Source organism: Pagrus pagrus (assembly GCF_965226575.1).
Source record: "Pagrus pagrus genome assembly, chromosome: 9".
Classification (NCBI taxonomy): Eukaryota; Metazoa; Chordata; class Actinopteri; order Spariformes; family Sparidae; genus Pagrus; species Pagrus pagrus.
The window spans coordinates 20,854,876-20,869,021 of NC_140193.1; the positions used below are offsets into that span (position 1 = coordinate 20,854,876).

The 14,146-nt window shown below is 41.0% G+C and overlaps 1 protein-coding gene across 1 annotated transcript; it reads left to right on the forward strand.

Moving 5' to 3' along the window:
• Window positions 1-3,061: 3,061 nt before the first annotated feature.
• LOC311262683 (NXPE family member 3-like) lies at window positions 3,062-10,518 on the forward strand (the record flags this gene model as incomplete). Its single annotated transcript, XM_084362275.1, has 5 exons — window positions 3,062-3,154; window positions 5,595-6,376; window positions 8,974-9,044; window positions 9,154-9,372; window positions 9,457-10,518. The coding sequence occupies 5 exons, from the start codon at window positions 3,062-3,064 to the stop codon at window positions 10,017-10,019; spliced, it is 1,728 nt and encodes a 575-aa protein (XP_084218401.1). The 3' UTR covers window positions 10,020-10,518.
• Between the last annotated feature and the right edge of the window lie 3,628 nt (window positions 10,519-14,146).

Genomic DNA, 14,146 nt, shown 5'->3' on the forward strand with positions numbered 1-14,146 from the left:
ATGTGTGTGTGTGTGTGTGTGTGTGTGTGTGTGTGTAGCTGAGCCCTACCCTCGGTCAAACAGACACAGAACTGTAGGTCTGACTGACCAAGAACAAAAGAAAGAGACAGGGATCTAACCTGGTCGCTACATTTTTATGTTATTGGCCGCTACACAGAATGGCAAAATACAAAGAAAACAATGAAGCATCACTACACACATCCAGTGGGTCATAAGTGATGATTCAGAGGGACTACTTTAGTATGAGTCTCTACATAGATTTTAAGGAAAATCCTGCATAGAATGCATTGAAGGAAAAATATTTCAAACAAGTGTATTCTAGGTTTCACAGATGTATGTATGTGAAATATTTCACATTTAGAAGAACATACTGTAACAAATGCACAGCTGAAATGATGAGGCTTACGTTGGGCACAACCACATGTTGACATAATAATTCTAATAGTTTTGGAAATACATGCAGACATGTATTGTGTAACCTTAAGAAATAAATGTGTGCTTTAACATCTGTAATAAGGAGTATGGCTGTATTTGAAGGCCATTGTCATTTTTGTTCTTAAAAGGAGGTTTGAGATGGAGCAAGGCGATATATCTATATAATATTTGTATCATTAAATAAAGCTATGATACTCATCAAGATTTTACGTGGATAATAAGCTGGTGATGCATCATTTGTCATGCAGGTGGAGGTTTGCAGACAGGCTGAAACATTATCATCACTAATGCAATATTCCAAGCACTGTAATAACTCTCAGACTGGACTGAATTGAATAAGCTTGAAGACACAGAAATAGATGCACTCAATGCATCCTTTTATCCAATTTAAAATATAAACATACCTCTGTTTAGGATTGTATTGTTATCAAGGTGATGGGTAAATATAGGAAATTATTGTGATGCATCGTAGTTTGAGCAAAGGAAAAGAAAGATGAAAGTATAAAATCACTACATGACAGCTTTACGCATCCATCAAGTTCAAGGACGCCAAGAGCGCTGGGTGAGTGTTGGTGTTGTTTACTCCACTAGCAAAGGAGCTTTGGCCCACTGGTAGGAGAAGGTTTTCAGGCTGGAAGAGGGAGACCTAGTGGGGAACGCTGCCAGGGAGCTACGCTATAACAGAACGTTCAAAAACATAACGTTATTTCTTATTGCACCTTTAAAGAAGACATTAGAGGCTACAAATGCACAATGGCTGCATATCTGTGTCTTTCAATGAAAGAATATAAGAAAAATCTGACCAAAAACATGGAACTGATAAGGGTTGGGAAACAGATGTGATTTTCAATTTTGCTTCATATTTTCTGCAAATTCAACATCGTTCCAAGTCCTGTCAGTGGGCTTGGGGAGTAATGGAATACATGTACATGTGCATGTAATCAGGATTTTTAAAAAAGGTAACTGTATTCTGGTTACCGAAAAAAACATGTAATTAGATTAAAATACATTATTATTACATTATTAACCATGCACATGTGCACACATAACAACCCTCCACGTGTCTCACACAACATCTCTCGAGTTAAATTAAAGTCATCTTTGTCTTACTTGGATTGTGTTAGACTGCATTTTTTCAGAGGTAGTAACTGTATCGGGATACATTTTCAAAATAACCCCCCCACCCCTGCCTGTCAGTTCCCTTAATAGGATTTTCATCTTTTACAGAATAAATTCTTATGCACCTGTTGAATAATGTTTAAACTTTACAAATGAAACATATATATTATTGCAATAAATCTTGGATTCCAAAACATTAATATCCGTCATTACAGTGTCATAAAGAGAGCAATATGTCTACATAAAAAATGAATTCAGTCAGTATTACCACATCATCAGCTGGGTTATACATTTCTTTCCTATATATAATAATTATAAATGGCCATAGAGATGTAACTCTTTACATGCAATTTTTGGGCAACAATATGTGAACACTCACTCATTACACCCATATGATTATTAATATCTCATTCAAAATAAGTTGAATGTGGAACAGTGGAGGCTTTCCATTAGATTTAAGGACCTGCCTGCTGGGACTCATTTCCATTCAGCTACAAAAGCATAAAGTGATGTTGAGCGCTGATGCTGGCATAGTTTCCAATTAATCCCAAAGGTGTTGGATGGGGCTGAGGTCAAATTGTAAAACAGTAAAATAAGAAACAAAAAAAACAAAACAACTTATGGGTCTGTCTTTGTGCACGGAGGTATTGTGTTGAAACATGAAGCCGCCCCAGAGCATTGAAAGACCATTGCCTTAAAATATCATTGTGTGATGTGTCTTTAAGATTTCCCTTTTTTGGTACTAAGGGGTCAAACCATCAACCACTTCCTCAGGACTGAAGTACGTAAAAGAAGCAGACCAATATGAGGGGCTAAAATAACAACATTAAATGATAAAAATGGTGGTGATGAGCATGCACTTGAACTGAAAATTAGGGGGTAAAAAAAGTGATTTGGGGGTTTTGCGTGCGTGGGTTTAAACATGTGTGCAGATTGACAGGAGTGTAAAATATGACGCTTTGCTATTGTGAAATATTAAGGCTTGTACAACTTGGTACAGTTTGCATGCCAGCGGACTGCAGAATGTTCCAGCACACACACACACACACACACACACACACACACACACACACACACACACACACACACACACACACACATTTGTCTATAAATACCTACATATACAGTTCATGTTCTGTGTTTTGTGCAACATGAAGGAGTTTAGGAACTTTCATTTGGTTTTACAAACCTGTATACTGACCAATACATTACTTTGTTCTTTCTACCCTGCGCTCCTCCTTCCTTATCTGATGACTCACACACCGAAGAGACAACCCACTACACTGCTCAGATGAAAATCTGTATGATCATGTGTCAACTATGATTTTTATGTTTCTTTATGAATATCAATAGATCATCGTGCTATTTTTTCTGTTTGTTTATCCTTCTTGTGGACTGGGTTCATACGTCTGCATAAGCCACTGAGGACGTAATGATGCCATCATCACGGCAGTGGAAAGCATATAGTGAAAAAGAGCCTGATCATGGGAGACAGAAGGAAGTTACCATGTACCGAAAGCTCTCCAAATATGCCGTCATTTTCCTCTTTCTGGCTTTGTTTGGACTCATATTCCTGCTGCGCAACATCAGCACTGTGGAGGTGAGGAGGGAAGTGGGTTACACCTGGTTTTTAATTGATGTTTTTTGATTGATCTTCCAACAACGTGGAATATATCTTTTTGAAAATACTTTTAATTGTGCCATAAATTCTTATTTCCCCTTGTAGAGAAGTGAACAAATAAAAGATGAATCGACAAGCGATTGTCTTTGAAATATTTAATAAATAGTAAAATAGAAAATGGAGAATAACAGAGTCAATCCATTTCAGCTAAAAGGTCAGGCTCTTCACACCAGGGTGTTCTGTGTGAGTCTGACTTCAAGCTACAGTGAAAGTCACAGTTTATAGAATAGTAGGATAGTCTCTGCTGACCTCATGGCAAAGGTAACTTACACAGTTCATGCTCAGGTGAGGTCCTACTCACACATACAGTTGAAACCAGAAGTTTACATACACTGTATAAAAAGGCACATAACCTTTTTTTTCTCACTGTCTGACATTAAATCAGACTAAACTTTTCCTGTTTTAGGTCAGTGAGGATTACCAAAATTATTTATATTTGCTAAATGCCAGAATAATGAGAGAGAGTTTTTAAGACATTTTTTTATTACTTTCTTCAAAGTCAGAAGAAAAAAACATGTAATTAGTTAAAAATACATTATTATTACATTATTAACCATGCACATGTGCACACATAACAACCCTCCACGTGTCTCACACAACATCTCTCGAGTTAAATTAAAGTCATCTTTGTCTTACTTGGATTGTGTTAGACTGCATTTTTTCAGAGGTAGTAACTGTATCGGGATACATTTTCAAAATAACCCCCCCACCCCTGCCTGTCAGTTCCCTTAATAGGATTTTCATCTTTTACAGAATAAATTCTTATGCACCTGTTGAATAATGTTTAAACTTTACAAATGAAACATATATATTATTGCAATAAATCTTGGATTCCAAAACATTAATATCCGTCATTACAGTGTCATAAAGAGAGCAATATGTCTACATAAAAAATGAATTCACTCAGTATTACCACATCATCAGCTGGGTTATACATTTCTTTCCTATATATAATAATTATAAATGGCCATAGAGATGTAACTCTTTACATGCAATTTTTGGGCAACAATATGTGAAAACTCACTCATTACACCCATATGATTATTAATATCTCATTCAAAATAAGTTGAATGTGGAACAGTGGAGGCTTTCCATTAGATTTAAGGACCTGCCTGCTGGGACTCATTTCCATTCAGCTACAAAAGCATAAAGTGATGTTGAGCGCTGATGCTGGCATAGTTTCCAATTAATCCCAAAGGTGTTGGATGGGGCTGAGGTCAAGTTCTAAAACAGTAAAATAAGAAACAAAAAAAACAAAACAACTTATGGGTCTGTCTTTGTGCACGGAGGTATTGTGTTGAAACATGAAGCCGCCCCAGAGCATTGAAAGACCATTGCCTTAAAATATCATTGTGTGATGTGTCTTTAAGATTTCCCTTTTTTGGTACTAAGGGGTCAAACCATCAACCACTTCCTCAGGACTGAAGTCCTGAAATAAAAGAAGCAGACCAATATGAGGGGCTAAAATAACAACATTAAATGATAAAAATGGTGGTGATGAACATGCACTCAAACTGAAAATTAGGGTGTAAAAAAAGTGATTTGATTAATTTCAAGCCAATTTGATTCAAAAACCTCATAATATGATGAAAACAGTCATTCAGTTTTATTACTTTCACCCTGCATATATGCCTCCCATCAAGAATAATTGAATCTCACAGAGGACAGCAGAGTAATAAATTACTTTGTACGTTGTACCCTGCGCTTCTCCTTCCTTGTCTGATAACGACTCACACGCAGAGACAACCGACTAAACAGCTCAGACAGATATCCGTATGATCATGTGTCAACTATGTTATTTCTTTTTTCTTTATGAATATCAATAGATCGTCGCACTATTTTTGTTTGTTTATCCTTCTCGTGGACCGGGTACATTCATCTGCATAAGGCACTGAGGACGTAATGATGCCACCATCACCGCAGTGGAAAGCAAATAGTGAAACAGAGCCGGATCATGGGAGACAGAAGGAAGTCATCTTGTGCCGAAAGCTCTCCAAATATGCCGTCATTTTCCTCTTTCTGGCTGTGTTTGGACTCATATTCCTGCTGGGCAACGTCAACACTGCGGAGGTGAGGAGAGAAGTTGGTTACACCTGGTTTTTAATTGATGTTTTTTCTCGATTACCTTGAAAGGACAAAGGATATACCGATCATTTACCTTTTTATCTTCTAGCAGCATGTTATGCAGCTTTTTAAAAGTACTGTTAATATGTTGATACAGTCCTTTGTTATAGGTCTAAGTCTGATACAAGTATATTAAACATGCAACAATAGTATGCCATTTCATTTATTTGTATCTGTGAGTCATAGGTTGTTGATCTCCTGCACAACCTCTTAACTCCTGTCTCTTTCTCTCTAGAACTGGAACAGCCACACTATTTCAGTCCTCCACCAGCTTCAGAGCAGAATCCAATCATCTTTCTTCCCAGTAAAGCAGCCTACTTTTTATCACAACCACACCTTCTGTGCCCATCTGGGCCAGAAACCCTCCCCTGAAGACGAACTGGAAGAGCGCTACCTGTTGGACTCTATTACCTGGCCAGGGCCTCCGCTTTGCTCTTCACCTACCGTCCTGAACCAGACGAGTGACCCTGTGCACAGCCTGTTCACCATCCTTCCCACTAAGGAGGGACGGGAGTGGCATGTAGGCGACCAGCTGGAAGCCCTCGTCCAAATGCACGACTTCCAGGGTCGTCCCAAGCGCTACGGTGGGGATTTCCTTTTGGCCAGACTGCACTCCCCTGAGCTTGGAGCAGGTGTAGCAGGCAAGGTGCTGGACCACGGGAATGGATCTTATTCTGCTCTGTTCCCGCTCCTCTGGGTGGGGTCTGCACAGGTGGAGGTCACACTAGTGCACTCAAGCGAGGCCGTTGCTATTCTGCGGCGGCTGAGGGAGGAACGGCCTGATCGGGTGTTTTTCAAGAGCTTGTTCCACTCAGCCTCCATCTCTGAAACTACTGTGTGCAACGTGTGCCTGCCTCCTGATCAGAAGCCCTTGTGCAACTACACAGACCTTTACACAGGTGAACCCTGGTTCTGCTACAAGCCCAAGGTTCTCAGCTGTGACACCAGGATCAACCACGCCACAGGAGGCTATCTGAAACAGCTCCTCACCAGCAAAGAAGCACCACTCTTCCAGAGGTTTGTACTGTCATTTAAAACTGAAACTGGTTAAATGGGAACTGGCCTGCTGCAGGGTGTCCAATAAGAACTTAACCAGAGATCTCTGAGTGTACAGTCCAGGAAGGTTTATTGAAGTATTATGTGGTTCTGAAATATAAACAAACAATATACGTTAGCAACTACACAGGCCACATTATATCTCTGTACATAGAATTTGCATTCACTTCATATGTACCAGAAAGACATTTGACTATCAGTGATACCACTGGCAATGTTTACCGAGTGTCGCAATCAGCAAAGCTTAGGTGGAATTAGCATACCTTACATGGTAACATGATGCACAGTAACACAATAGTTTTCTACACCAATTACAACTCAGTTATCAACTACAGCACAAATGTTATGCACCTTTAATATTTTAACACTTGGCTACACGTTGACATTTGTGCCTGTGGCAGCGCTTATTCATGGTGGCAAGAAATTACGGCTATAACCCAATGAAATACGAACATATGACTGCACAACTCACTTTATGCACACCTTACTGCATAAACCATCCATACAATTATCAGCAATGCAAAAAAACACACACAGCAACAGCATAATTAACAAGGAGAAATGTACAGCATCTCTCACTCATTATTACATCGTTAACACAGCCCGTAACTTTAATGCGCTGGCTCTTGTCACTGAATGAAGGAATTTGTGTTGATAGATAGCCAATGGGGTCATATTGGCTTGCCATATGGGCTTGCCAATATCTTGTAGATGATGTGTAGAGTGGCCTGTAGGTACATCTGAGCTCTGAGCTTTTAAGACAGAGTATTGGATCGGCAGTAACACTGAAGACCAAGTGCAGACTTTTAGACCAAGTGGCTGGTCCTGTGCTATCCAGAGCTCAGAACTGTCTGAAATGGTTGCTGAGGGGAGGTAGCCCCGTTCTGCCAGGAGTGCCTGCAGCTGATCAGCCAGGGGTCTTGCTTCTTCTTCAGATGACAGGCTTTGTAGATAGTTGTCAACATAAAAGGACTTGAGAACTGCACAGAACTGAACTGTTGCACATCCACCCCTATCTGGCTGTGATCAATGATGTGCTTCTGGAGAGCGAATATGGCACAGATATGGCTGCTTCTCATGCTGAAGGACATCACTCTACAATCAAATGCTGTTTTTCCATTACATGTGCCAGCCTGGCTCTACAGTAGACACGGCAGAAATCACAGCAGAAAGTACAAATGCAGTGAGAGAAACTAAAGAGATAAAGTTAGAAGCTACAAAAGTACTGAGAGCTGAACACAGACTTTAAAAACGTCTTTCTCTGAGGTTTCCTGCACAGACAAGAGTTGAGTAACGATTTGAGGGGGACACTGGTGCTTGTTATTGGTTGGTTGCAGTCATGAGTCGTCACTGTGGTCCACCTGGAGGCGGGGTGGGCCTGGCTTGGGTCCTACTCTGGAGTAGGCCCATCGCGGGCGCAGCCCGACTCAACTCAGCGCAGCAAAGCTGGTAATGGAAAAACAAATCAGCGTGGCTCGGCCTGCAGTGGTTCTTTTCGCTTCAGGTCTCACCAGAGAAATTTGAGGAGAGGTCTGTCCTCTGGGAGCAGCCGAACCTGGTGGAACAGTTCATGGATGTGGCAGCTGATGGCAACGTAATGCTCAACAGCACTGCGAGGAGGGAGGGGCCGCAGAGTTGGTCCTGGTAGCAGGTCAGCTCATTTAGGTTATGGAAAGAGCAGTTAAACACAACTATATGTTTTCCATTGTTTGTACCATATGGTACATTGTATGTCCCAACTGGATTAATGGATAGATGGATTTACTCTGTCGCAGGTTCCAATTTGACCACTCAGCCTGCTGTCTCCAGTCTCTTCATCTTGACTACGAATGCTGCAGCCTGCTCTGGTGACTTGGCTAGCCTTTTATCCCTGCTCTGTAGTTGTAGAGGCACTGACTCATTGGGGCGCAGAGCTGAGGCATGGTGGGGACACACAACAATGGGGGTTGCATAGCGGTTTATACCCTCAATGTTCAGTCTCACTGTCTTAGTTTATAGCAAGTCTATTGCCTGTTGGTCCTGACGCAACCTTATACTGGCTTTTGCACTGTGCCAAGGCAAGACATCCACCTGCCAGTTAGAAGGGAGTTTTTTTTTTTTTTGCATCAGGTCCTGGTTCTTCTCCACTTGACTACTAGAGGGAGGGGTGTGCTGGTCTGGGGAGATCTGCTGCTCATCATCCAGAGCAAATGCTACTGCTGTCCCTGACATTCTCCAGTTGCCTGATATAGATTATTTCTCTGTACAGTAGACTGTCAGTATAGTCCATAAACTAAACTATAAACACAGACATGAGCACTTGGTAACATTTTCCTCTTAGCAATGAACATGGACACACATATATACTCATTAGGGCATTACTCATACTGCTCATGCTACCCATTCCGTATTTCAAAAGTTGTTGAAACATTTCACTCAAACCACAATGTGAACCTCATTAGAAATTCGCTCAAGTAGAAATTAAAGGATTGCTAAAGTCAGTAGGATTAATCCTTAGGGGAAATTAGGCATGTTTAAGCATAAAATATCTCCGATAAACTCTGTTTCTTTTATCTTAGTGGTGTAAACATAAAAGTTTACATACACGCTTCAGGACCCGACAGAATCAATGTGCTGCCTCCCAGGAAAGGTACAGTATACCTGCAGAGTAACTTTTGTGCATCATGTCACAGTATGTGCATGCCTTGATTTATTCCATTCAATTCATTTTGTCTACAACATTTCTTTCTTTATATCAGATGGAGCAGAGGTAGAAAGCAGTGTAAAACCAGAAGCTATTCAGCTAGCACCATCTGGATATTACTACGAGGACTCATGGAGACCATTAAATGGTGTTACAATGCGCCAGTTTAGTGAATCATCTGCCATCACTCAGTGTTTGAAGAATAAGGTGATCTACATGTATGGAGACTCCACCGTCAGGCAGTGGTTTGAGCACCTTCTTGCTTTTGTACCAGGTGAGTGTTGTTTTTGTCTCATCTTTTATTTTTACAATTGTGTATCTCTCCCTGTGTAAGTTCCATGTATTCCATCTTCCCCAGAATTGAAGCAGTTCAACCTGCACAGTCCTAAAAAGATTGGACCTTTCATGGCGGTGGACAGCACCCATAATATTCTCTTGAAGTATCGCTGCCATGGCCCACCCATCCGCTACTCCACTGTCATAGCCAGTGAGTTTCGTTACATTGCTAATGAGTTGGACGGCCTCTCTGGGGGTCCCAACACCGTTGTGGTCCTCAGCATTTGGGCCCATTTCAGCCCCTATCCTGTAGAGGTGTACATACACCGGCTCCGTCACATCAGGCGGGCATTGGTACGACTCCTGGACCGAGCGCCAGGGACGATCACTGTGATTCGCTCGGCCAACCTCAGAGCCCTCGACAAAGAGGTGAGCCTGTATGACAGTGACTGGTACACACTGCAGCTCGATGAGGTGCTCAGGGCCATGTTCAAGGGGCTGAATGTTCTGCTGGTGGACGCCTGGCAAATGACTTCAGCACACCACTTCCCTCATGACCTCCATCCACCTCCAGCCATCATCAAGAACATGGTAGACATGCTTCTGTCTTATGTTTGTCCAGAGAAGAAAAAGAGCCAGCAGTAGAAGAAAAGAAATCATGACCCAGTCACTGAAGATAAACCACAGACCTTGTTGTGAACAGTTGCATGTGGGAAGTACTCTCTATATATTGAACTACAATGAATCAGCGCACAGAAGGAAACGTTCATCTACTCATGGACGAGAGGCTCTTGCTTGTGAAAGCACTAGATGTTAACATTAATGGCACCCCCCTCGGTTGGGCTGTAATGTCAGCTAGCTTAGTTAGCTTAGTAGTATTCTGTATTCTGGGTTTCACAGATGTATGTTATGTGAAATATTTCACATTTAGAAGAACATACTGTAACAAATGCACAGCTGAAATGATGAGGCTTACGTTGGGCACAACCACATGTTGACATAATTATTTTATTGGTTTGGAAATACATGCAGACATGTATCGTGGTTCTGCTTGATGATTTTCATATCGTGGGGAGGTCTGTGCTCTCTGAATGCCCTTCTGGTTTAAAATGTTGTTTCAGGTGTTTACAGTGCACATTGTGAACATCACTGTAACTCATTGTCACAGAAAGGTAAATGGTAAGAATGGCTGCATCTCAGCTGTGCATTAACACACTTGAAAGATCAGCTGTCCTCAGTTTTCCTCGGTTCCCTCCACACTGTTTCAGTTGACTTTTAGCTGGTGACATCTGACAGATCAGTCTCTCAGCCTTTCAACATCCCCACAGCCATGATAAAGTGTACACGCATCACATCAGATGTTGGCAGCTGTGTGTTGATTTGAGGCTCGACCTTTCAATCATTACTAACTTTCTACAGCAAACATAACATATCTTTCTGTGTTTTAATTCTATATGTTTTGTATGAAAATTTGAGGGTTAATTTAACATGATCAAAAACTTCATGTTGTTCATCATAGGAGGACAGTGAGATTGAAGAAGAGAGTGAGCGTTGAAGTTATCAGGTCTGTGTGATACAAAGAGAAAATGTGTCTAGTCTGTTTGTCCCTGACAATAATCAGAGGCTGACTATGAAGAGACTTAGTCATAAAACTTATAAGAGCAGAGTCGTTGTCATGTTTGCCAATATTTGCCATTGTAAAATGTCTGCTTTCACACCTGTTATAACAAGAGCATGACTGTATTTGGAGGTCATTGTCATTTGCTTATTTTAAGGGTCAACTACTCAAGCAGTAAAAGGAGGTTTGAGATGGAGCTGTGAGACAGATGGATGTTATATTTATATCACTAAATGGGGCTGTGATACTCGTCAGGAGTTAATCTGGATAATCAGCTGGTGATGGATCTTTTGTCATGCCTTTTGAAATGATCTCAGTGCATTTCGAATAAAATAAACTGCTGCAGCATCAAGGGTCACTGATCAGTCGAATGTGTTGAGCTTAATTCATTTTAATGTTCAGTATTTACCAGGTAAAATTCTTGTTAAAGATTTAAAGATTTACATTTTAAATCGTAACAATAAATACAAACAACATACCAACAACAGGCCACTGTCACCAGCAGAAAAAAAAGAGACAAATTATTCCCTGGATGTTCGTTTCACCTTCTGTCTGCAGGCTCATGTTGAAGAGACGTGATGTACACTAATGCAATATCCCATGGACTGTAAGAACTCTATCAGACGAGCCAGTCATCCATCAAAGTCATATTACACAGGAGCTGCTGCTCAGACTTAGTGGCTGCGCTTTTAAATCGCATTTTATGTCTGATGTGATGGTATAACGTAGCTGAGTCTGTGTCATATGGAAACATTCTGTTTGGACAAACAACATCTCTTCAGCGCTGTGGTTGACAAGCTTGCTGCAGTGCAAGATATTCATCAGTTTTATGTTGCAAATGCAGCAGATTACAGAGAATGTTTAAACTGCTGTTTGCTTTAAAACAACAGATTAGATATTAAAGGTACAATGTGTAAGAATTGGCCACCTGCTGAATTCCTACTCCAAACAAATAGGGGGCAGCCTATCCACAGAGTAGCTGCTAACTGTAGCTGCCTTAGCTATTTAGCTCAGTTAGCAAGGCAGCTAGGATCTTGCTCTCTCTGTGTGTTACCCGAGCAGACAGGACCGGCGTTTTTAAGGAGTTCTCTTTCCTGATTGGATGAAGTGGGCGGGGATACCAGAATATATCCTTTTACTTTTTCTCCATGAGCAGCATGAGGAGAGACATGAGTTAGTGACCAAACACTCTATAACTGATTACTGTTGGAGTATAGAGCTATTTAAAGGTATAGTTGGTAATTTTGGAGAGCTAGCAAGATTTGAAAGTGGCACCTCGTCTAAGCTCCACCCCCTTCTCCCCCTCCCGTCAGTGCGCCGTCCAAAGCCCCGCCCCCACAAACTTGAACGCGCATCAGACAGTCCGTCATCAGGGCAGAGGAGAGCCGTTAGCATTGGGCTAATACAAGCTACAAAAGTAGCTAAGTTGGCTAACGTTACATATTTCATGAAAATAACAAATCCCCCTTGAAGCAAAACAAATAATTACCTGTCCAACAGAAAGACAGCAACCTCTGCATCACTTCTGGAAGTGCTACTTTTGGCTGCATTTTCTCTGCCATTGTTCTCTCCTGCTAACTGTGCTAACTCTTCTTCTTCTGTTGTTTTATGGCTGTTGGCAAACAGCTGTTAGGTGTGCATTACGGCCACCTTCTGACCTGGAGTGGATCTCCTGCTAACTCCATATGCAGTGTGCTGAATATATCCGGCAACACGTGACACGTGATGAGTGCGCGCAGGGAGGAGGGGGGGGGCAGAGGGGGGTGCAGGCAGGACGAGACATGAAGGCATCTGATTGGTTCTTTCAACTCGGACCGAGAGGGAGGGATTGGTCAGAGTTTTTACAGGCCTGCAGCTGCCACAGAGGTCTGATTTATTTCATTCCTTTTTTTGAACACATTATGTATTGACTACTCTCAGGATGGAAAGACCATTTCACCCAGTATAACAAAAAGTGTTTCTGAACAGGATTACCAACTGTACCTTTAACATCTATTTTGATAAGAAATAACACTTACAGCACCTGTACAGAAGACATTACAGGCTACAAATGCACAATGGCTGCATTTATTTGTGTGTTCCTTTCTTTGAAAGTATAACAGCCCTCACTTTTCAGTGGAAGCTTTTCATTAGAGTTATTGATCTGCCTGCAGGGATTTAATCCTGTTCAGCTGCATCGCTTGAAAACAGATGTTGAGCACTGATGCTGGCAAAAAAAAGTGTGTGGGTGTGTTTGTGCACAAAGGCCTTGTGTTAAAACATGAATAGGTCACACAGCACTGGAAGCTCACTTTCTAAAATATCATTGTGTTCTGTAGCTTTAAGAATTGTCTTTATTCATGTAGGATATAAAGCTTGTGATGCATCTAGTGATTTTATCCTGCCTTTTTCTGATCTGAGTAAACTGTAGGCTACTGTCACAAACTTAAAAAAAGATACATAATATTCCCTAAATGCCTTAAAAAACACCCAGCTGTCATTTAGTGACACGTTTCCAGCTCACAGCAGCAAAAGCTTGATATCTGAAATCTCTTTGTGTGCTGTAGCTTTAAGATTTTCCCTTTTGGGGGGTGAAACCACGAACCAGACCCTCAGGACTAAAGTACATAAAAGCAGCAGACTGTCAGCAGTTTACGGAAAGTTAAAACCATTCGTTCTGTTCTGATGTTAGCAGTTTGTTGTAGAAAAAGTGTGTGACTTGATGTTAGTTTTGAAAAATGAGTTTAAAAGCAAGAAGAGTGCCGATTTCCAGAACGTCAATTGTTGCATTTCCCTCGTTTGTCTGTTCTGCTTCCTGTCGGACCACATGTTCGAAAAAGAGACTGAAGTAGCACATTTTCAACATAGACTGCATTTACAACAGCTCATGGGTCGACGTACAGGAGGCAGATAACATGATAACACAGGGAGGTTCAGTTATACAACACTGCTTGTATATACTGCAGGTTAGTGATAAAATGTAACTAAGTACAGGTACTCAAGTACTGTGTTTTGGATTTATAAGCAATCTGATTAAAAATAACACTGATTCCAATAATCAGAAAAAGCTGTTGAAAATTGGTCGAAAATACAGTTTATGCATAAATGTAAATATATGTATAACTTAGTTTTACTTGTACTTTTGATACTTATGTTCATTTGATATCAGATACGT